This window comes from Gordionus sp. m RMFG-2023, chromosome 1, assembly GCF_954871325.1.
Source record: "Gordionus sp. m RMFG-2023 chromosome 1, tfGorSpeb1-WG-v2, whole genome shotgun sequence".
In the NCBI taxonomy this organism is placed as follows: domain Eukaryota; kingdom Metazoa; phylum Nematomorpha; class Gordioida; order Chordodea; family Parachordodidae; genus Gordionus; species Gordionus sp. m RMFG-2023.
The window spans coordinates 14,756,029-14,780,583 of NC_088775.1; the positions used below are offsets into that span (position 1 = coordinate 14,756,029).

Genomic DNA, 24,555 nt, shown 5'->3' on the forward strand with positions numbered 1-24,555 from the left:
TATGTTGATGGAAACTTACGATTATTTTAACTTGTAACCTTATTTTTATTTAAATTGCTTTTGTAATATAATATATATACCTTATTTTTTATAATAATTTTTTAGTTAGTTAATTATTTTTTTAGAAAAATATAATAAATCTTTTAAAATCTTTAAATTCTTTTAAACACCATGTGATTACCATGATGATTTTTTGTCTTACTAACAAATATTTAAATTCTTGGTATAAGTAAATATTTAGTATACTTTAGTTCACTCTACCTTAAAAATGTATCAACCTATATAGCAGGATATATAATAGGTAAATTAGTATCTGAAAAAAAAGTAACATGTTATACCTATATAACAGCTATGATGGATAATCAAAAAATAGTGATGCGTATAATTTGATTAAAATAAAAAACATCAGGGGTTAATAATTCCTTCTAAAAGTATATCAATATTTTGCCAACTTTCTGAAAGTGCATTCCATGTTTTTGAGGAATCATTGTTAATAAAAAAAAATCTATTTTCAAAAGGATTGTATCATTTATTTTTTCTAAAGTAAATCAAACAAATATTTTTGATGAACTTATGTATCATATGCTTAATCAAGAAGCACTATTCACCCATTATCAAATTCTTATAACATTAATAATTGAATGTTATTTGCACACCCGATTTCATCATTATGGTGTTAATCAAAATAGAAAATCTAATATCAATATACGTCAGAAATTGACCAAAACAATTTTATTTAATGACCAATAAATAAATTTGTATATTGTGACTGAATTAAGATTAATTTATTTAATTGTATATTATTAAACTTATATCATACCATATATTTTTAAATGTTGATATTATATTTTGTTAGGAATATTTATTATATCTTATAAAATATTATTAGATTTATATTGCGACCGTATACTTTTAAATATTGATATATATTATTAATAATAAACATAAATATTACAAACAAGTAATGTTAAAAACATATTAAAAATAATAAATAATATAAAACTAATTGGGAAAATAAATACCAAGAGATAAGATTATACAAGGGAATAGAATATTGTAATAAAAGTAAAAATGTTTTAAATTTTCTCCATAATTAGGATAGGATTGCAAAATGTTAAGGTTAAATAGTTAATAAGGTCAAATTAACACAACTCCTTTAAATATTAATTCATAAGTATTTTAATTCTTTAATTATAATAAATATTAAAAACATTTTAAATTGGCCCTTAAGAAAATTAAGCAAACACATATTTATAATATGCACAAAATAAACAAATTGTTATATTATTAAGAATATACCTGAAGCTAAGCATTTATTTTTTAAGATAGAAGACAACAAATTTTTATATTATTGAGGGAACATTTAATCTACGAAAAATATAAAATATTTAATTTTATCCATAATTGGGAAAGGATGCCTAGAAGTGAAGATTTCTAAATTTTATTTAGCTTTAAAATTACTTTTGGGGTTTTTCTTAGTAAATTATTTATTTAGCTTGAATGCTTTAAAGATATAATTTAAGTTTGGATGTTAAAGCTAAACAGTCTTTTGTAATTTAATCATGATTCAAAACTCCTGATAATTCAGTTTACCGTATAAAGCTCATAATATTAAAGAGGGTAGCAAAGTATAATAAAAACAAATAACCAAAAGCAACTTTATTAGATAATATAAAATTTTTATCAAAATTTAAAATTTATTAATATTAATATAATAAAAAATTCATATTTTATCGAAAATATGTCTAATCATAAGAATGGCTTTGAATGATTTATTTTGAAGTCATTGCCTCAGTTTTACATATTTTTTTATTACAAATTTTACCATGTATGTAATCAACATGGCGTTAATGTCGTCTCCAGCTGATTTGCATTGATGCATACTTTTATGGATGAATTGTCAGCCTAGGTATTATTATATGTCATTGGGTTGGCGATACCAGTGAAGTTATCAACTATAAAAACAGAGGTGGAGCCCACTTGTGGCGAACCAGAATCATGACTAGTGTCAAAAAGAGAGTCCTCTAGCTGAACAATGATAGGCGAGACATTTTCCCTTAGGCAATTGGCGCCTAAGGAGGACCGGGAAGTGGAAGTTAAATTGTCTATAGGCCATTCCTGGATGCCTAAATCCTTCGACATAAATGAAACAAAATCTGATGTGGATTCGGGATGTCGACTGGTGGCAGGAGCGTTTTGGGAAACGAAGGCATAGGGGATGTGTTGTTGCTTCTGAGACCGCTGGACGTCTGCTCATCATCAGGAAAGAAATTTTGTCGCCTTAGTTGGTTTAAGTACTGATTTACTTGTTTAAACCAGTCAGGAAACACACTTTCCTCTTTGAACCGGTGGGCCGTAATCCGGTACCCGGTGCTCTCAGACATCAAATGAATCTAGCCGTGATTAATGGCAGATTCTAGTCCTTAAAAGGACCGTTGTGAATATGGCCCTGAAAATGGCCGTTTGGTTTTAAAAGAAAGGAGGGGGGAGAATTTAAGAAAGAAAGATAGGGGTGAGAGATAGAAGATGAGGAAGAAGTATAGTAATCACTAGTGTTGTTGAAAAGCCCAATTTGGGCATTTTTCAAAACGGCCCGATTAAGATTTTAGCTAAAATAATATTATGTAAGCATCGAGATTTAGCAAATAGATGTCCAAGCATTTCTGCTAGCTATGAGAAAAATCGTTGGGTTTAGATAATGTTATTTTGGTTATAATCCTAATCGAGCCGATTTTTAAAATTGATCCTAATCAGAATTTTTAACAAAATTAACAATCACTCACTTGATTATCACTTCTTTTTCTTTCTTTTGGAGGTGGGAATCTTCTTGTGGCTTTTACGCCCGTATGTGGACGCTGCTCTCGAGGCGCGTCCTTTTTGAAAAAAGTACCTGTTGAGGAAATTTCAATTTTCTCGGAGCCCATATACTATTATTGGTATAACGTATAGTGGGCTCTTTCTATGGGCCGATTCAATGGATGGCCATAGCATGTATTCTTTCTGTCAAAGCGTCACAGGATGCACCTGACGACCTTGCGGATATGTTTAAGTTAATGGCGATCTCGTTTATTGGCTTTGCATTTTAGTTTTCGCAGATAAGATATAAGGCCTTTCATTAGCTTTTGAAGATTGAATATTTAATCAGCTGGTAAGGGCGGAAATATGAGCGCACCTGTTGGTGTGCTTGCGAATCTGGCTCGGGGAGTAGATTCACCGCCCGTTCTTATACTGAATCGATCATCGAGATCGTCTTCGAACTCTGAACCAGACAAAGGCTGGGGTTTGCACGTTTTCACGATATTGAAGAGGGCTTCTCATATGTTCGGAAAAGAAATTTTGCCCGCTGGTAGAGCATGAGGTAGCAGAGGAGCGGATGTAACTTTAGCGTCCATACGTAATGTGAGAGCGGTGATGGCAACATAATTAATTATATAAGATAGATAACGAGGATGCTAATTTTTGGCCATATCTTCTTTATCTGGATGGCCACCTGGGTTTTCGGGTTGGTTGCAAATAGGAGGGGCCTGACCGTCCTGGTCTCGTGCTTTAACCATTTAAAGTTATATTCAATAGAAAAAGTAGTAAATTTTGAATAAAAGTGGAAGCCTTGCACATAATAAAATAGTAATAAAATGGCTAAATCTAATTCAAGGTTGTAAAGTTCTTATTTTATCTTAAAAGCAAAAAATTAATTGATAATAAAATTCATTTACAATTTTTAGCTGCATTTCTTTTGTAATGCTTTCAATTACAAATAAAGCATTCTAAAATAAAAAATATGTTCCATATCTAAACCGTTGTGCGCTCATAAATCTACTAACGATTCAAAATCTACATATTACACCTTTATTTAAAACATTGCTAGTAAAAACTACAAATGGCATTCCCCTATTTCTATTGGATGCTCTGTTTTTAAGAACCAATTAGAAGGAATTATTGGAATTATAAATGTATAATTGTATTAATATGTATAAATTCTATTTGTAAAATATTTTAATGAGACCTGGAGGGGTACCATTTGCATGGCCCGCTCGGATTTTTTTAAAAACTTTTTCGGCCAGGGCCTGCTTGGGTTTTATATTTTCAGGCAAGGCCAGGATTTTTTTTAAAAAATATTTTCAGGTCCGACCCGGATATATTTAAAAAAAATTAAAATACGGCCGACTAGTGTACCCAGGCTGGGCCGGGCCTGTAGGTCAATTTTCATGATAAAAAATATTAATAATATGCTAAAATACCATTATAAGTAAAAATCAAATTTTTTGGTCCCCTATTTTTTTCAAAGGGCATACTAAATTATCTCTGTAATATAATTTAATATTTAGGAAATTAATAATACATTTTTTTTAATTAGTACATAAAATATTAAAACATAGAACGCCTAATGGACCTTTTAGCGTGTTATGGGTCTCTTTTTTTAAAGACTTTTTTTATAGAAAAATGTTACCTATGTAAATAAATAAAAATACATCATCAATTATGTTAATTTTACCAGATTCTTCCATTATATAATCAACGGCAATAATTTGTTGTCAATTTAAAACTAACATAATTTTCAAAAAACCCACAAGAGTTTTACTAGTATTCGTGGCTTTAGCTAAACTCGTAGCTTCTGGTTTCTTCATAAATAGTTTTTTTAAATTAAAAAATGAATGCCTGTTTAAAAAAGGTTAATACATACCCGGGCAAACCCCACTTCAGGTAATAACATTTAATTAAAAGTTAAGTTTGAGATTTCAAATTAATATATATATTGTCAAAATTTTATGTATGCTATAATTGAGATTTAATTTAAAAAATTTATAAAAATTTTTAAAATGCTTAAATATTAAAAGTTATTTTTGTAGTGTTAAAATATATATTTTAATTTGCATTAAATAATTTTTAGGATAAATTTCTTCTGCGAAGTGAAAATTGAAACATTCATTACAATTCATTTAAAAATAATAAGGCCTGGTCCTGATCCACCTTTTTTACGCTGCGATTGAACCTAGTCAATGATATATAAATACTACTAAATTTTCGCGATTCATTCTTTAAGTGCACTTAACTGCATACATGGGAGTTAACCGCAGCGCCATTTTATGGTTTGCACATCGATTAAATGACATTAATATGAATTCTTATAACGATAAATACACTACTAGTCAACATGCAAGTCACAAAATGGCGCTACAGCTGACCCCTATTAAACACTTTTAAAATGAATCGCCAATCTAGTAATATATACACATCATTGGGCACAGTAATCGAAATTCACATTTTTAAATAATTAGTTTCACTGTTTTATAATAATAGATTTCACAGTTTTTAAATAGATTTGTTCAGCTTTTGATTCATGTTTTAACAGTTTCAAATAAAATTATTTTTCAGTTTTTGTTAGATTTTACCAGAGACCTGCAGGGCCGACCCGTGTACAGCCGAGCCATATATTTTAAAACCGAATATTTTAAAACGCCATCATTAGCTATAAAAATTAATTTAATATATTCTAAAATAATTCGGGTCGGGCCTATAAATATAAATCCGGGCAGGGCCGAAAGTATTTTTTTTAAAAATCCGGGCCGGGCCGTAATGGTACCTCTGCAAGTCTCTGGATTTTACTAAATGTAGTGGGTTTGGTGTCTAATAAATTTAGTATTTCTCCTTATCTAATATAAGCACTAACCTTATCTTTGTTTATAAATTAAAATAATATATATATTTTACAAGGTGTAATGCCTTTGATAAAATTTGGGGGCTTTTAAAGCTCGATAAAGCATAGCTATTGACATTCCTGTAAATTTAATATAACATGGTTTTACTCTATGATATTTAATTTAATATTTTATTACGCTTATTCATATTTTAAAAAATAAATAAAATATATTACATTTCATTATATAATAAAATCGTCTGGTATTTTTCCAAAAATATAATTTGAAATGTCAACAAAATGGCCAACAATTAAGAATTTTCATGTCAATGGCGGAGAACAACAAAACAGCCGTGAAGATCGTTGTAATATATCTGAAATAATAACACCTAGTGGTTACATAGTATACATATAATATGCGACAATTATCAACTTTTAACAATTATTTTTAGAATATTGTGGGAATTGTGATTGCCAAATGGAATAAAAGAAGCTTCACAGATAAAAATGGTAAGCAAATTTTATAAATAACTATTTTTTGTTATCTATTGAAATATGACTCCTGGCATTCCTTAAAAATAATTTAAAAATATAAAAATTAATGCAAAAATATAATTTACAAATTGTTTCATCCAGTTAAGCTTTATATAAAAGGATTTAATTAAATTTTTATATTTATTTTATAAAATTGCAATCAAAAAATATTGGTAAGCCTTGAGAATTCGCTAATAGATGTCTAGACTTTTGCACCATTTTTAGCAAAATTCTGGATATAATATTGAATTAGCTGTTTTTAAAAATCGGCTCAGCCGTTTAACACAAATGGTCAACCAAAATCAAATTATAATTTTAATAAATAATTAAAGTATGTATATTTTTTTAAATTAAATATTTTGTATAAGTAAAGTAATAAGATAGACCTCGTTTATAATAAACGCGATTTGTTCAATCGGTGCGGTATTTAGCACTGTCAAACCAATAAATAGGTAAAATTTATAAATATGAAGCGAAACGATGAAAAAGCTATGATAAAATTTGAAGAACATATGTTGCGAGGTAAATTATCATCCCTATTATAAATCAGCATGATTTAGATAGCATTAAATATCGCACCGCTTAAATAAAACGCGTTTATTATAAATGCAGCGATAGTCTTTTAAATTTAGGTTTAAAATATTTAATGATCAATACTATAATGTTTTTTATTATAGTATTACAGACCGTATGATTTTATAAAACTAGGCCAGTTAGAAAAATAAATTATAAACCCTAGTCAAGTCTAAATATTTTTTTTATTGAGGGTAAAATATATTTAAATTATACCAATTAACTAATTGGAAAAAAAGCAAACAATGAGCCATTTAAGATTCATTTACTGCTCAAAATTTTCGATTTTTTGTTGAAAAACTTTCAAAATAAAGCCAAATTTATTAAAAATTGATCAAAAATTCACCAATCCGAGCCGGATAGTTAAATAATCAAAACCTTAGAAATTCGGGTCGGGTTTAAAAATAAAAAACTGGTTCTTGAAGGATTAAAATTTTTTTTTAAACATATCCGGTTCGAACTCACCAATTTGACCTCTACAGACCTCTGGTATTTATTATTATATTCATCAATTGTTAAAAATATTGGAGCCAATCCCGTTTTTGACCAATCACATATGCTTCATTTATAGTAAGGGCGATTCGCTCATAATGAATTAATGAATAATGAAATCACAGCTGATTCATCACAACTATCATACTTTTTGAAATAGATATAAACAACTGTCGCGATTATCATATCGCTCAGTATTTATAAATTATATATCTACTATTAGCTTGATAAAAATTACGTAGCTAATATTTTCGTATAGCTTGAGCAAATTGCGTTTGCCATAAATGCAGTCCTATGATACTACCTAGATATACTATTTATTTATATTTATTTAAATGTCATACAAATCAGCTGGTGGCACGCTATTTTGATTTACCATATAAATAATTTACATTAAAAAATTTAAAAAAATTCATAGCTTCATTTATTTATAAAAAAAAGTTTAAATATGAAACCAAAATGGCTTGTTACTGGCTGATTTTTATTCTACTATCATGGGTAAATATTATATGCCATTACTTTAAATTAGATTTTAAATATTTCCATATTAAAAAATTTAATTTGTTTTACTCTGTCTAGGAAATAGTCGGTTTTGCTATAGTTTTCTCGTAAGAGATACCCCAGATGATTTTATAAATGTGACGTATTGGGGATCATCCGAAACAAATGACACCGCGTCTTCTAGGTTTAAAATAGGTGATCTAGGTAATAGCAGCTTTGATTATATTAACTTTTCCATTTTTTGTAAAGAGGCAAAAATATATTAGTATTATGATCCGTTTTCTCAGTTTAATTGAAAAACTTGTTTCGATAAATTTTATACATTAGCGAAGGCAAGGAGTTGGGGTCAACCCTCCCCCCTCCCCCCTTCAAATGTATAATTTAATTAAGTAAAATTTTGTGTTTTTATAATACTTTTTATTACTATCTAGATGAAAATTTCCATTCATTTTTCTTATTAAATTGATATAACCAGCTCTTTAAATTTCTATAAAAAAATCTCAGAAATTTCTACTTCTATTTTATAAAAAAGTGCATGAAATATAAATCCCAAAAGTTCTACGAATATACAATATTATAGGCATCTACATTTTTTACATCAAATTTTCACTTAAAAATTGGTTCATAAAAAAAATGAAAAAATGTGAGGCTTCACAGAGATACTATGATTCATTATGGGTGAAGTTTGACCTTTTTTAATTCCCAATAAAAGTGCACCTAGTATTAGTATTATTTTATTTTAAACTAAAATTTCTACTAGTTATTCACATATTGGCCTTAACGAGTTTGGAAAGCTTCATATTCTAGACTGCCTATTTAAATCGTAATATAATCAAAAAAAATTAAAAAAATTTATTACACTAAACAGATATCATATATTTGCTCACCAAATTAGTACTTCTCAAATTTTTACCCTAGAATGATGTCAATATTTGCAATTTTTACTTATTTTGCTAATAATGCGTTTTTTCTTTAAATTATCTACACACAAGTTGAAGCACTAAAATAAAGTAACACTAATTATTGACATGAGTTTTTTGATTTAATGCTTCCATAAGTTTAGCTGACTTTATACTTAAGGCATGAGATAAAAACTTTTATTTGGCTCATAACTCAGTTATTTAATTTGTGGTTGTCAAAGAATAATAAGTCACATTCAATATTATCATGAACCCGATCCTTACTTCTTTTATATTTCCTAATTTTTTTCTTTATACTGTCTACCCAACGGATTATTAGTATATATATACAATTAAACACTAACAGTGGCCTCTACAACGGGGGTGTGGGGGGTAACGAAGCAACTGCTTCTTAAAAATTTGTAGGGGGGGTGGGTACTCTTTTTTGGGAATTTTTTAATTAATAAATATTGTATCCCTATGATGATGGGGGTACTTTTTTAAATTATTTGTATTTTTAAATTTTTTAAAAATATTTTATAGGTTCTCAAATTATATATATATACAAAAAAAATGAATAAAAAAGAAGGGATATCAAAATTGATTAAAATCCAAACTATATTCCAATTATTTATTTGATAATTATATAATGCAAGTGGGGTGGTCTTGCACTGAGAATTTTCTTTCTTTCTTTCTTGATAAAAGTCTCGGAATCTGTAGTTAAAAACGGTCTTGAGATACAGATACGACGATAATAGTATTTATTTAAAGAAAAATTTTATTATCTAAAGAAAATTATTTTATTCTCTTTTTTTTCATTTAAAATACATACATATATATATATATGTATCAAAATTAAATATAATTTAATCTAACTAAATGTCCAATTTACATATCACGATCTACAATTATTGCCTTAAACATTAAACATTTAAATGGACATGTATATTAACACTTTAGATAATAATACATAAAGAAATATATTGTAATATGACATTAATGCCTTTATAAAACATTAAACTTTAAATTGAAATAAAACATTATTATATATTATATGTTACTAACATTATATAAATTAATTACTTTGGAAAAATCGTTATAAAAAAAATTCAAAAGAAATTGAATCTAGCAAATTCTTTTCAATTATACTTGATGGTATACATGATATTTCGAAATCAGAAGCAATAGCTTTTTTAGTAAGATATATTGAAAATGATAAATGACTAAGTCGTTTGAAAGATTGATATTTATATTATACGAGTAAACTTGGCTTGATATTAAAAAAAATATAATATGCAAATTTAGTTCCATGAATCCTCGAATTCTAGTTGGGCAAAGCTATGACGGCTATCAAACATGAGTGAAACGATCAGTGGAGTTTAGACTTTGACTTTGATTAAAACTGAGGCAACAAATGTAGATTTTATTTGGTGCTATTGTCATTGATGAAATTTATTCATTATTCAATTATGACATCGATAAAAGAACTAAAAATTTTTTAGGGATCTTAGAAAAGATTCACGTGTATTTCAATGATGTTAAAAGATATGCAGTGTTTCAAGCATGTCAAAGTGATGTAATGAGAAAATAGCAACGATTTTTACGCATCAAGAATATCACTCGGAAATTTAATTAAATTTGATTAGATTTTAAAATGTTTATTTTATATTTTTTTTATAGAAGCTGGTTATCATTAAATATAGCTATTGTAAATTTTTCTATACTTCATGTTGCCTAAAGGGCAGCTTAAGCAAATTTAAAGGATTCTGAAGATCCTGTCACTTCTATCATGGCTAGTGCTATAGCTTTTAGAAAAGAAAAATTTTATTTTATCACTTTGCGTTTTGGATAAAATATTGTTGATAACAAGCTTGGCTTGTACAATTGCTCATGTCGATTAATGTTTACAATAAATTAAATTCAATTGTCAAAATATTACCTGATAAATTTGAATGATGGCTTAAAAAGAGGATGTAATTATTACATATGATTTATAGGTTAAAAAAAACTAAAGACTTGTCAAATTCTGAGAATTGTAAATTTATTTATTAAAATATTTATATTATTTAGCTTCTTCTACTGATGTTGATGATTATGAAAATTGTGATTCAGACTTGGAAAACTATTCTTTTATTTTATATTAACGTTTACTTTTTAATTTTTCTGATTTTTCTAATTTGTCAATTTTATATAAATATTTATCAACTATTCCTGCCATCTCATGTACCGCCGAATGGGTCATGAGTAAAATTAAACTAATTAAGGCAAGACTACGTAGTACCAATAAATATTTTTTTCTAAATAATTTAACCATTTTATTAATGGAATAAAATTTATTTAAACAATTAAATATTGACGAAATTATAAATTCTTTCTCTTCCCCTAATGTGTCTAAATGATTAATTTAAAGAAAATATTTTTGGGTTATATATTTTTTCATTTTTATTTATAATATATATTAAGGATAAATCAATAAAATTTTTTATAATTTATAATTGAGGTTTGGGAGTCGAAAAATATTTAACTGCTTTTTTTGAAAAAAAATTCAGGGGGGGGGGGCTATTTTTTAGTGGTTCTGCTTTTATTGTTCAGAAAGTGTAGAAGCCTCTGAGTATTAAACTTAAAAAATTTTCAAAATAAATGCTTTCAGTCTCTTTTTAATTGTAAGGTTGAGCCAATATTTTGTTGCTAATAACTTTTCCTTCATACTGCCTTTGGTTAAAGCACTCATAGATACTAATAAAAAACGAATCATTGGCATTGATTTTAGAATGGATGCTTTCAATTGTTCAGCCATTTTAACAGACGGGGGGGGGGGATAAATAATCAAAATTTTTTTAAAGGATGGATTTAGCTGAAGGGCAGGCAAATGAAGGTTTCAAAAAATGTGATTCTCCCCCCTTCCCCACATACATAAATCATAACTACACCACTGCAAGTTCAAAATATAGTCTTATATTCAAATCTTTAATATATATTTTTTACAAACATTTTAGTGGACATATTGTGCGCAGAAATCGAACCTAAAACGGAAAACTTTACCGAATTCAAATATAAACCGTGGACACCAGTGTAATTTTTTTAAAAATATAAATTAAATACCATTGAATATAGTTTGATAAAAATGAGTGAAATTTGAGGGTGCCATTTTTAAAATTTGTGGGTAATCGGATCGTGGGTGTGAAATTGGAATTGGTTTGGTTTTATATTTTTATTTTTGTCATTTAATAAAAAAAATAAAAAATATAAATATAAAGTTGCGTATAAAAAAATATTTTTTGTTCTTTTTTTACTTTTCTTCTTTTAAAACATCGTAGTCCCAATATATCCTTCCTTTGTGTTGAGAAATAAAACTGATTTCTTCCATTAATCTGGAGAATCTTTATAATGGTAGTCCATACGGAGACCTAATATAAAATCGTCGGTAAGGCGATAGGTTAATAGGTTTTTCCGACATGCACAGTAGTTTCAATTTCAATAATATTATTAGTTAATTTATACGTTGTTTATTTTTTAAAGAAAACATCATATGATCAGCAAATGAAAATATACAATTTTTTTAAATTTACATCTAATAATATACTGTAGTGCTAAAAACTGATATTTGGATTATTATAAAATTTGGATTAAAAATGAAAAGCAAGTTAATTTATGATTAAATAATGATTTGAAAGAATGGTCTATTTTTTTTATAAAATAAGATTAAAATTTACATTAATGTCATTTAATTTAACGTAGTCTTACAATGTATCCGATTTTTTAAATAGACAAAAATTAGAGATTGATTCTGGTTCAGGCTTATGAAAAATATAATACATATTTAAGAATCCATTTTAAGGTTAGAGATTTTTGTAAAAAATAAAACTAAGGGTTTTATTCCGATTGTTTGAATTCGTTTTCTAAAATTTTACAAGAAAATAGATCAGTAATTTTAATGAAACTGGAAACCAATCCAAATCCACCCATAATATCATTTTTTGTATTTGTTCCGCTAATTCCACTTTTTTCAAGATGACCTTTAAAATATTTTACCAAATTTAAAAATTTCTTTTTTTATATGTTTGAAACAGAGTATTAAACACCTCTGAACCATTATAAAAAAAATTTGCAAGAAGAGAACCGTCATAAATACCTTCGAGCCTGTTTTAATCAATTTATAACGGTTTTTGAAATTATATTTATTCTCTTTGAATTGATGAACAGAATTCAAAATATTATTATAAAAAAAATACGTTTAAAATTATGTGCCAACAAAGATTAATATAAAAAAAATTCATAACCTATAAAAATCGTAGCAAACTGTAAAGAACCTGAAAGAACCGATTATGTATTTATAAAAAGAAACAAACCGAGATAAATTTTTAAAAAATAATCGGAATGGAACAACCCGTGTTTTAAAATTTTAAACTAAGAAATCGGAATGGAGGTGACCTGTTATATCTATCGCTTCGATTACCCTATTTGAAATTTTTATAAAAGATATCTTAAATTTAAAATTGACAAGGAAAATTATGGGATTAATGTATAAATTAGAGTTCAACTGCTCGATTTAAGCCGATCTATAAAAACGACTAACTTAGTATCAGTATTTTAGTCAGAAAAAATATGCCTAAGCTTCGAGATTTCGATGTAAATATCCAAATTTTTGTGCCATCTATGAGTTAAATCTTTAGGATTGTGCAAAATTTTTCCGGATAAAATATTGAGCCTACCGTTTTAAAATCTAAATATATATGAAAATTTTAGTTCATTCCACCTTAGCATAAAAGAAAAGCAAGGACAAATTATAACACTTAAGGAAGACTATTATAAGTCTCAGTTCCCTAACTCTCACTGTAGCCAAAGTATAGCCATAAATCCAAACATCATTAAATGTCCTAATAAGCCTGCCACCGATTGTTACACTATTTCAGAAATCTTAGCAAATAGCGATGATTTGGTTAATGTCGAATCTCTGAATTTATTAGGGATAGTTAAAAAGGTACTCATTATTTATCAATTAATATTTTTCTATAATAAATGCGTTATAATGCAACTCTATTTTTAATGGGTGATAATATTTGGACCATTCATTCATATTAAAGTTATAGATGAACGAAGGTTCAAAAAAAGTACCCATTAAACTAATGATATAATTAAAATAAAGTAAGAAATATAATTTTTTTAATGTGGACGTAGTCTTGAAAATGTAAGTCCGCCAAATGGTCTTATATTCCAATAACATATTATCAGGCACATCCCTAGCTTTTATCAAAAGGGGGTGCTAAATATTTTTTTAAACTTAATTTCATATAGTAATATTAGGCCTTCCTATTCTGCCGGATTTATGTCCATAGATTTATATCTTCTAATATAATTCATTATAATATATACATATTCGCTAGTAAGAATAATATCTAACATAAATGAAGAATCTTACTCAGATGTTTTACCCTGATCTGATACAATAAAAAAAATCTTAAATAACTAAATCTAATAGTTTGTATCGTTTAAATTTTCTTATCAAGATAATAATTGAGGAAGTACATTGAATATTTAAATTGTTATTTGGTTTAGTTTGTTTGATGAGTAAAATCATATTTGAAAGGAAAAAATTATTTACACAGCCTCAATATCTTTTGCATTTTACCTTATTCATACAACCTGGACTATTTAATGTATTTATATTAGGATGTTGACTTATACTTTGTGGGGTCTATCGAAGTTGCTTGGCCTCTCTGTCATTTATCCATCACTTTTGATTGACAAATTTTTTTTAATATCAAAATTGCATAACTAGATGTTCGAGCCGAAGAATTTGACATTAAAATCTAATTCCGAAAGCAAATTGAAATGCGAAATTATCGTGTGCGACGAAGCGCATCAAAGTTTGATGATAGTAATGTATGAGATTTTGATATTAAAAAAAATTTATTCATATTCTTTTTTTTAAAAAAAAATAAAAATAAATATTATTTCTAGTTTAGAATTGGCTTTACTTTTTTAAACTGAATCTGAAATAGTGTTATATTGTCCTCATTTTCTGCCCCTTGGTTCTCATAATGACTTAGGATCTCTCTATCATAAATCATTTATGAGAACAATTGAAAAATCTAATTTGTACCTTAAATGTAATTCTAGTATGTATAGAGTATACCTACCCTTTAAATATTCAGACAATTTTGGGTCGTAATATTTGTTTAATTATTATATAAAAAAACCAGATTTTGGAATGATTTTCAAATTAAAAATTTTAACAGGATGTGTGTTCCTGGTTCGAACTTATTTTTGATACTTACTTCTGTTTATACTAGGCTAAATATAGCTTTTGAAACAAGGACACTCTGTTTTGGTTTGTTTTAAGTGTTTGTGGCATTGTTATTTTTTGTATTTTTTTTTCTCGCTTTTTCTCTCTATAACACTTAAAGTTGTTTAGTCGAAGACAGCTGGCTGTTTTAGTAATAAGTCGAACTAGGACACACCCTCTAAGATTATTTTAAATGAAGATTGATCAAATTTCACTTAAAATTCTTATTCTTTATTTGTAAAATATCTTCAAAATTTTGGGTAAAAAAATTTTTTTAAAAAATCTGTATGAAGATTAATATAAATTAATTAGTAATTAGTGCTCACGGCAAAATTGTCTGGATTTAGTAATGGCCTAACCCAAGGAATCAGTAACCATATAGAATGTTTAACGATTTTAAAAAAACGTTCCTAAAATAATCGCTAACAACCTTTATTTTAATAAGTCTATGTTTATAATGATTTTAAGGTTACATATTTCATGTATTTATGAAATTTTAATTCGCATACAAATATAAATTGCAAGATATAAAATTTTTCAAAAAGATATAATATAAAAATAATTAACGATTTAAAAATTCATATATAATGAATGTAAAATTTAATAAATTAAACAATTTTTATAATAATAAATATATAATAAAAAAATTAAGTAATAAGAAAATTTCCTCAGGATGAAGCATTTTTTAAAAATTTAATTTGTGCGGTTTAATTTACAACAGAATAATACGAATATATATTTTATATTATAAAATGATATAGATTTAAAATTGATGAAAAAGATTTTTCATCTTTTTGGAAGAATATATAAATTGATAAATTATAAAATGAAAGAAATGTTAAAAGAAACTCCATATAATTAAGAAAATATATATCTTTATATAAAAAAAGGAAATTATGTTTTATATAATCAAAAAATAATTATTTTCCTAAAACTACAATATTTTTAAATTTAATCATTCTTTTCTATCAAAATGATGAGATGAAATGTTTTTATCTATCTATTTTTAATTAATATTTGCAAATAAATAAGGGATCCTAATACCTGATTATGCTCTTTAAAAAATTCTCTTTTAACTGCATTGGTTCACTTACTTTTTATTATTAATTGGAAACCTAGATAATTTTAAAAAATGATAATCATTTTTATTCAAAGCCACATCCTATTTTATATACAGTGTTGTGATGATTTAATGAAATATATTGACGATTTAATTAAAACACATGCATATATAATTATAATCTTTACACATGTACAACAAAAGAAATAATAAAAGAAATTTCAATAATGCTTTATCTATATTTTAATTATTTTTGCAAATATTATCATTTTATATGAATGGGTTTGAATTTAATCGTCAATATGTTTCATTATATCATCACAACACAACACTGTAATAATAAAGTGATCAGGAATAAAAATTTTAAAAGAAAAGGAAGTCGGAGAGATATTATTATATCTGCAAATTGAAAAATAGTAAAAAAATATGTATGTTAAAAAAAATATATTAATTAAAATTATTTTTACTTATGATGCTATCATAAAAATCACCCATATCTTTTAATGCTATAATTCATTCAAATTAATAATTAAAGAAAATTAATTGGCAATATATTTTTTCCGGCAATATGTTATTTTTCAACTTTATATAATTTTCGAGCTCTTTTTAAAAATTTAATTATCTGATTTTACCGGAAATGTATAGCATATGGAACACCTACTTTATGAATTCCAGATAATTTTGCCCTGAACTTTTAAACTTACTATAATTTATATTATTTTTTCCATATGTTTTTTATTTAAATAATTATAAATGATTCAAAAGTTAGCGGCAAAATAGTCTGGAATTCATAAGAAAGGAATTCTAAGCATGTCCAATAAAAACCAATTTTTAAATAAAAAACGCACTCAAAAAATTATTTAAAGTTGAAAAAATAACACATTGCCGGACAAAACACTTTACCACTATCATTACTTACAATTAAATTGTTATCTTAATATAGTATTGCATTTTGAATTAAAAAAGGTATTGTATTAAAATAAACTTATCTCTTCCATTGAAATTGCCATATGTATAGGTCATTTAGATTTAGTTTGTAAATATTTTGTTAATGGAAGAATATCCTGTAAAAACACATTTATTTAATTGATAAATTTAAATATGATAATTTATAGATGTTGGATAAAAATATTCATTTGAAAAATGTGTAATGTAGAGACATCAGTATTTGTTTGGTTACTTTTGACTGCATTGGTCCATTTACTTAAAAGAGCTTTATTGTTAATTGGAAACTTAAGTTATTTAAAAAAAATAATCATCATTTTGATTCAAAACCACATACTATTCTAAATAATAATAAAGTTAGGAATAAAAATAATAGAAAAAAAATCAGTATTAATATTATGTCTGTAAATTAAAAATAGTAAAAAATAATATTAATTAAAATTATAGAGTTATATTTTTACTCATGATATTATATATTATAATTCAGAGTTACCTTAATTTTTATTATATAAAGATTGTTAAAGGTTTAAGAAAATTTAAGAATGTATTATTAGTAAAAACAAAAAATATATAAATAAATTCTCACTCATATGGAAAAGATACATCCTTATTTTTTTTGAACAAACAACACTTTTACATGAATTTTAAATTTATGTCATTTTATTTTATATTACAAAATATATATTCATATTTGGTTGTAATTGAGCCGCTATTTTTTTTATATAAAAAAAATATGCAAATCAAATTTTTTAAATGCTATATCTAGCGGGAATTTTTTTGTTACTTTATTTTCTTATCAATATAAACGTAAAAGTCCTTCAAAAATGTCCTTATAATACTAGCAAATCTTTACTCTTTATCACTTTACAAAGTTCACGAATTTTATTAACATATTTAAATTGATAAACAATTTTTTTCCCCTTATGACCATTTTTGCCACATATTTGACAATTAGATAAATTATTATTTTTATTAATCAATAAAATATTCATCCTTATTAAAAAGAATATGATGGAGTTATGAAAAAATACAAAAAGAACTTACTTTCTATAAAGACTTTCAAAAATTATCGTAAAACTTACCTCTCAAAATTACAAGGAAATTTTACCTTAAAATTTAAGACAATCAATATAATTCGACACTTCAAAAGTTTATATTTTTATTGAATTTTGAACATGAAATAAATCAAGAAACAAAAATAATTTCAAATCCAAAAGAAAAATTGATAATTCGGAAAAAAACTTGATAAAAAAATCGTAAAAAAAATTAATAATGTTTCAAGCATAAATTAATAATGAATATCTTCATTTTACAAAAAAAAGATAATCATCAAAATGTCAATCATTGATAATATAAAAAAAATATTGATTTTAAAATGAAATATGTTACAAACTAGGACAGGTCATCCCTTTATGGGCCAACCAGTGACATTCCCTACGAAAATTTAAATATATAAATATTTATAAGAATTAATGTTATCCATATAAACAACAAAAAAAAATTACAATAATTTTCTTTATTCTTTGATATTCCAGGTTCTTTGTCTCCACCATTGAGCATCAAGTTCTCCCATGCTTGAATCTGCTGGTCTATGGGAGAGATGTAGTTATCGTGTTCCTGATCCATGGTCTGGGTTGATCCTTGATATTTACTGTTTGCTGGATTATTCATATCTTGTTCCTTTTTTTTATCAGGATATTTGTTTTCTTTCTGTCCATTATTCCCTTGATTAATCATCATGGACCAATTTTTAATAAATTTTTTATTGTTATTATCCTTTTTCTTACTGGTTTTGTGAAACGCTGCTCCGGAAGGACACTTTGAATCAAGTGTTCTTCAGAATTACATTTAAAACACCTTTTAAAAATTTCAGTAACGTTGTTCACAGGCATCATTCCTCCCATAGAATTGGATGTATCAAATCTCATTCCCATATCCTTGGGAATGATGGTTATTTGTACAAAGTGACTTTTAAAACTTATCAATTGCGATTGCGTCTCCATGATATGATAGGACAATTTTATTTAAGTTAATAGAACATTTTTCAAAAAAAATTTATTTATTAATTTTATTTTAAATTCATACCTTTTATATTAAAATAAATACTTAAACATATTGTATCAAACATGGTAAAAATTATTAACTTTAATTTCAAAAACAAAAACACTTTTTAATATGACATATTGTAACTATTTATCTCAAAACACTTTTCTTTTCAATAAAAATGGTCAACAATAAAATAGTCATTTTATCCGTGGTATACACAATTTATATTTCTGTTATTTTTAATAAATAACATTAAAATTACATTTCACTTATATATAACTTCAATCAAATCTTTTAATTTCTCTAATTCTTTTAGTATAACAACCGATATTTCCAGACATTCTGAATGTATTAATATTTTCATTTAATTTTTTAACCATATTTCACCATGATTAATTTAAAGTTACCTTAAATTACTTTACAAATCCATTATTTTATCCAAATAATTGTTTTATAAAGAGGAACCTTTATTCAAATCATTAGATATTTTTTTTAAATTTTTCATTTGTTCCTTCAGTTTATATTTAATTCACAATTAATAAGTGAAATTGGAATTTTAAAATATAAAAATGGATATCTATGATTTTATAAGTGATTCATACGACATTTAATATTTTATTCATTAATTTATATTTGATTATTAAAAATTGTCAATATTTTAATAATTACAAAAATAATATTATTAGTTAATGGGATTTACCAACAAAAACATTTTCATTAAAACACAAAGTTTTGTCTAACACATTCGTAATTATCAGATTTAAACATGATTTTTTTGAAATTTTTTTAGTTATTATATTATCATTAAATTCTTTATTAAGAACTTTATAATAAAAATCTTTATGGAGTAAAACTTTGCTAAATAAATTATAATTAAAATTAAAAACCATCATATAGTTTTCTTTTAAATCACTTTACAAAAATTTTTTAGTTGCACTTGTGGTTTATATTATTTCTAGATGTATATTAAAAAAAAAATTTTCCGTTAGATTTTGGCAAGTCACACTTACTTAGGCTAAGAATCCTGGTCAGTCCGGTATCAATTTCTAACTCTATAACTTCTTACTTTCTTAATATTTATTAATTATTTTATCTATAACTCGGGTAAATCATTTTTTTATTATAATACCACAAAAATATAATGAATTATTTTTAATAATACAAAAATTTTCTCCATTAATTCATAATTTTGCGTATGATCCAATAATCAAAATCAGAAAAAAAGAATTATAATATAATAATACATATTAAACTTCATTATTATTATTTATTTCCTTCCAATCAACCATAGATAATATTTGTTGATTGTCGGCTATGTTAAAACTAACTATAATTATATATTTAATAAAATTATGCAAGGCTGCGACACTTATTATATATTATTATTATAAAAATTGTTTAAAATATATTTAATTTTCATCATTCATTAAAATATGAATTTTTAAAAAATAATTAATTTTTTTTTATTATATTTTTTTGAAAAATGTTATATCTTGCAATTTATATGCGATTTAAATAAAAAATAAAACAAATTCATAAATACAATATAATATTTAACGTTAAAATCTATAAATAGAGAATTATTAAATTGAATGATATATCTAAAATGGCTGCCAAATGAACAATGTTTTTATAACATTATAAAATTGGGCATTGAGCAGTCCATGTAAATATTAGTCTATGTCCACAACTCAAATAAAATTTTGATTTAAAAACGATTAAAATTTACAGTAAATTAAAATACTATAAAAAAAATTAAAATATGAAGCAAAGTTAAAGTTAAACATGTATATAGGATTAAAAAGGTTAGAAGGATCTGGGTTTAAAAAGAAATTTTAATAATTTTTATTAATAAAATGTCAAATTTGACAGGTCATATGATTATGAATAATTTCCTAGACTATAATTAAATTTTAGTGTGAACTTTGTGGAATACATCCGGCCAAATCCATATTTTTCAAATTTAAAAATGACCCTCAGTAAAATGATTTAAAATTGAGATTCAGAAATCCCAAAACGACATATAAGTAAATATATTAAATATAAAATCGATAAATAATTTAGATGGGAAGAAGCGATCATCGATTGGGTGATGAAATGGAAGTTCGATATACCATTGAGTAATCAAAAAAATATATTGGATATAATTGTCTGATATAATTTATTAATCTCTATTTTAAGTGCTGTTTGCTTCGGATCTTCAGTTAAAGTTCAATACTTTTAGAAAAGCCTACGTGCTAAATACCACGCATAAAACGGTTTTCACCTTTGATCCAGGTCTTCAATCAAAACCAATTTTTAAATATATATTTTTTAAGAAAATGATGCATTATTTATAAACTCTTGTTTAGTGCTGTTAAACGGCTCAGCATTTAATCACGACTAATCCAATATTTTAGCCAAAAATATTACGCAAGCCTGGAGATTTTGCTCATAGATGGCAGAAAGGTTTGGACATCAATTAACAAAATTTTGAAGCTTGCCTAATATTAATTTAGCAAAAATCTTAACTTAAAATAGGTTAAATCTAGCCGTTTAACAATACTACTCTTGTTAAAATTATCAGATATACCAGAATACAGAGATAAATATCTCAACCTCATCAAGGAAGGCTCCTTAGTAAATGTACACATGTTTATGGAGGATGAAGATGATGAAATAGTTACGGATATAAGTAAGTTCGTGGAAATACCCACTGTCATACAGGTTAATTTAATTTTAAATGTTTTGCTAATAATCTCCCTTTTACATTAATAGTTGATTAGTATCGTAGATAAGCGTTTCGAAGATAGTTCGCTGATAAATCAATCGGATCTGCGCGAAGTTTACATATTTTAATAATACTTACCAATATAGTTTTATTATGTACTTTTTCAGAAAATAAAATAATTTTTCCTTTATTTCCCTTCTGAAAAAAGGGACATTACATGACTTTAAAAAAATACGCCAAATTAGTATGGTTTTTTCTCTTTCTCACTAAATAATTAGAGCGATACGAGTCCAAAATGGGATAAATTTTACTGCGTTTTGAGAGCTCACGTGTCTAATTTTGATATAGACACAGAATTGATGGAAAAGGTGATAGCTTGGAAATGGTAAACTTTAACTTCACGATATTTTTATATAACAAACAACTTTTTATATAAAAAATTTTAAATATTATTAAATCTTCAGGGTCTTTCTTTCTTTCTTTCTTTCTTTCTTTCTTTCTTTCTTTCTTTCTTTCTTTCTTTCTTTCTTTCTTTCTTTCTTTCTTTCTTTCTTTCTTTCTTTCTTTTTTTCTTTTTTTCTTTCTCCGCATTTAGTAAGAAAAAAACAAAAGACGTAGTGAGATTGATCGTATAGTATTCTTTCGAATTAGTGTAATTAGATCTCCTATCTTTAGCTAAGTCTAAAACGGCGTAGCCAAGTTTCTAAACCTAAATAATTTGGCTCGTGAGGTTTAATTCAATAACCTTTTAGGCTAAAAAACAAGAGCCAATATAGTAAATATTATTTAGAATTTACAACTTTACTTGTTATTACATAATTGTTGCTTTTCATATTTGGTAATAACTGCAAGTCATAAAATTTGTCTTTATACTTCTAGGCTATTTTTTAATCTATTTGTTGATATAATATTTAATTACCAGATATTTTTATAATTTGAACTAATTATAATTTCACTTTCTGATTTACCTTTTAAAACCTAAATTCTTTCTCTCTATTCTTTTTTCTTTATCATAACAGACTAAATTTATAGCTAAAACATGGTGACAAAATCGCTAACAATTAATAGCGAATGTATCTAACAATATCCCATAAATATTATCAAACTTCTTTATTAATATTAATGATTTCTAGAGAAAAGATATATAATACAATTAATCAGCTGTTAAATGATTTCGTGACTTGGCGTTTATTTAAAAATTTAGTCTTAATTCCTTTTTATTATATTTTCGATAAAATTTTATTTCAGCCAAATTTGCAATTGCAAAATAAACGAAATTAAGCTGAAAAAATTGTTTCTACAAAAGAACGAAAATGGAAGGCGTGCTAGTGTTATGAAAAAATTATGCACCAACATTAAATGTCAAAGTTATAAAAGTTTCGAGCAAATTAAAGGTATACATAACCATTTAAAAAAATATATGCAACCGCGAAAGAGTACGATGCCGTTCAAGGGATGCATATTACTTCGCTAAACGATAGCATAGTGGTATAATTTAACATTATATAATGTGGAAATTATGCATCACTTGAGCGACATCACAGTATTTCGTAGTTACTATAAACGAGGCCTAGCCCTAGTTCTAAATCTGTTAGTTTTTTACTCTTATATTTCCTTAGCTCTAATCGATTTTTGATGCAGCTGTCTAATAAATAATTATCAAAAAAGGATTAGAGCAATCGAAAGAAAAAACAGCTTTGGACAAGTAATTTTAAATCACCTACATACGACTTAGTCAAACTTCTAAACAAAAAAATTAATTTATCCAAAAAGTTGAATTATCTAACTAAAGATTTATATGATTTTTTTTAGGATGCTAAGCAGTTTTGGAGTTGGCCTTAGTTAGGTTTTAACTTAGTCTAAATAATAATTTATAATTTTGGATGGGCATTTTTTTGCAGGTTTGAAGATTGATGCGAATGATGATATAGATAGTGATGTCTATCCCATTTATAATATTAAAATGAATATCAGCGATTACACTGGGACGCTAGTAAATTGTGGCATAGTTTCTACTAAAACTAGATCTTTAATTGATCTCAAAGTAATTAAAAGATAATAAAAATATTATTTGTAATTTAATTTATGTTTGTTTTAAATTGTTAAAATTAGGAAGAAGAGTTTATTTTAGCTTCTCCAGAGCTAAAAACGATAAAGAAGTGGCAGTATTTGTTCGAACAATTCAACTTTTATATCGTGGTAAGAAATTATTTTATACATATATATTATGGTACTAGCAATGTCTGTAATAAGGTAATGTACGTGTAAATACTTTTGTCAATAGGTGTAATAAGTTTACAGAATTCTATGCAAATTTATAAATGACTTATCCTATAAATTTTAGACAATTTAGCCATGTATTTATGAACCATTTTTAATTTTATTATACTAGAAATAGAAAAATGATAACAACAATTTAGAAATTTTAGGTAAAAATTTATGGGTTGCTAGCTATTTATAGACATCTGCTAAAAAATAATATTTAAAAAAAAATTAGGTATCGCTTAAAAAAAAGCAATAATGTTTTGCTCAAGGTGAACAATAATTTTAGATGTGCTTAATCCTACGCCTAAAGCTGATTTAATTTTCGTAAGTAATAATGTATCCAAAGGCAACTGTTCTATTGGACAGTTATATGTGAATAATTTGCTTATGAGATATAAATCAGGTTTAGATGTACAGCCCCAAAGTAAATGTAGACCTTTTTGTCCCTAACCTCATGTTACTATTGCTATATATTTAATTTTGCATATTCTATTTATTTAATTTTTTAAATTAGGTAGTAGTCGATAATCAATTAAAACCAGTGATCAAGATTATAGATTTTCAAAAAATAAAACAATAAAATGATAATTCAAACATTCTTTTTTTTAT

At 25.7% G+C, this 24,555-nt stretch overlaps 1 protein-coding gene across 1 annotated transcript; it reads left to right on the plus strand.

Annotated features, from left to right (window-relative positions):
* Positions 1-7,620: 7,620 nt before the first annotated feature.
* On the plus strand, positions 7,621-24,526 carry LOC135931995 (meiosis-specific with OB domain-containing protein-like). The gene is made up of 14 exons (XM_065469323.1): positions 7,621-7,732; positions 7,814-7,939; positions 11,631-11,706; positions 13,381-13,615; positions 14,414-14,517; positions 21,036-21,091; positions 21,153-21,248; positions 21,538-21,677; positions 21,729-21,794; positions 21,960-22,066; positions 22,930-23,075; positions 23,583-23,725; positions 23,794-23,880; positions 24,461-24,526. The coding sequence occupies exons 1-14, from the start codon at positions 7,729-7,731 to the stop codon at positions 24,524-24,526; spliced, it is 1,452 nt and encodes a 483-aa protein (XP_065325395.1). The 5' UTR covers positions 7,621-7,728.
* The last annotated feature ends 29 nt before the right edge of the window (positions 24,527-24,555 follow it).

What these genes read in the sequence shown, in the direction of transcription:
- LOC135931995 (XM_065469323.1), top strand. An exon ending in TATTAGGGATAGTTAAAAAG is followed by an intron (nt 13,616 to 14,413) that starts GTACTCATTATT and finishes TTGCATAACTAG; the next exon opens with ATGTTCGAGCCGAAGAATTT. An exon ending in ATCAATCGGATCTGCGCGAA is followed by an intron (nt 21,795 to 21,959) that starts GTTTACATATTT and finishes CTAAATAATTAG; the next exon opens with AGCGATACGAGTCCAAAATG.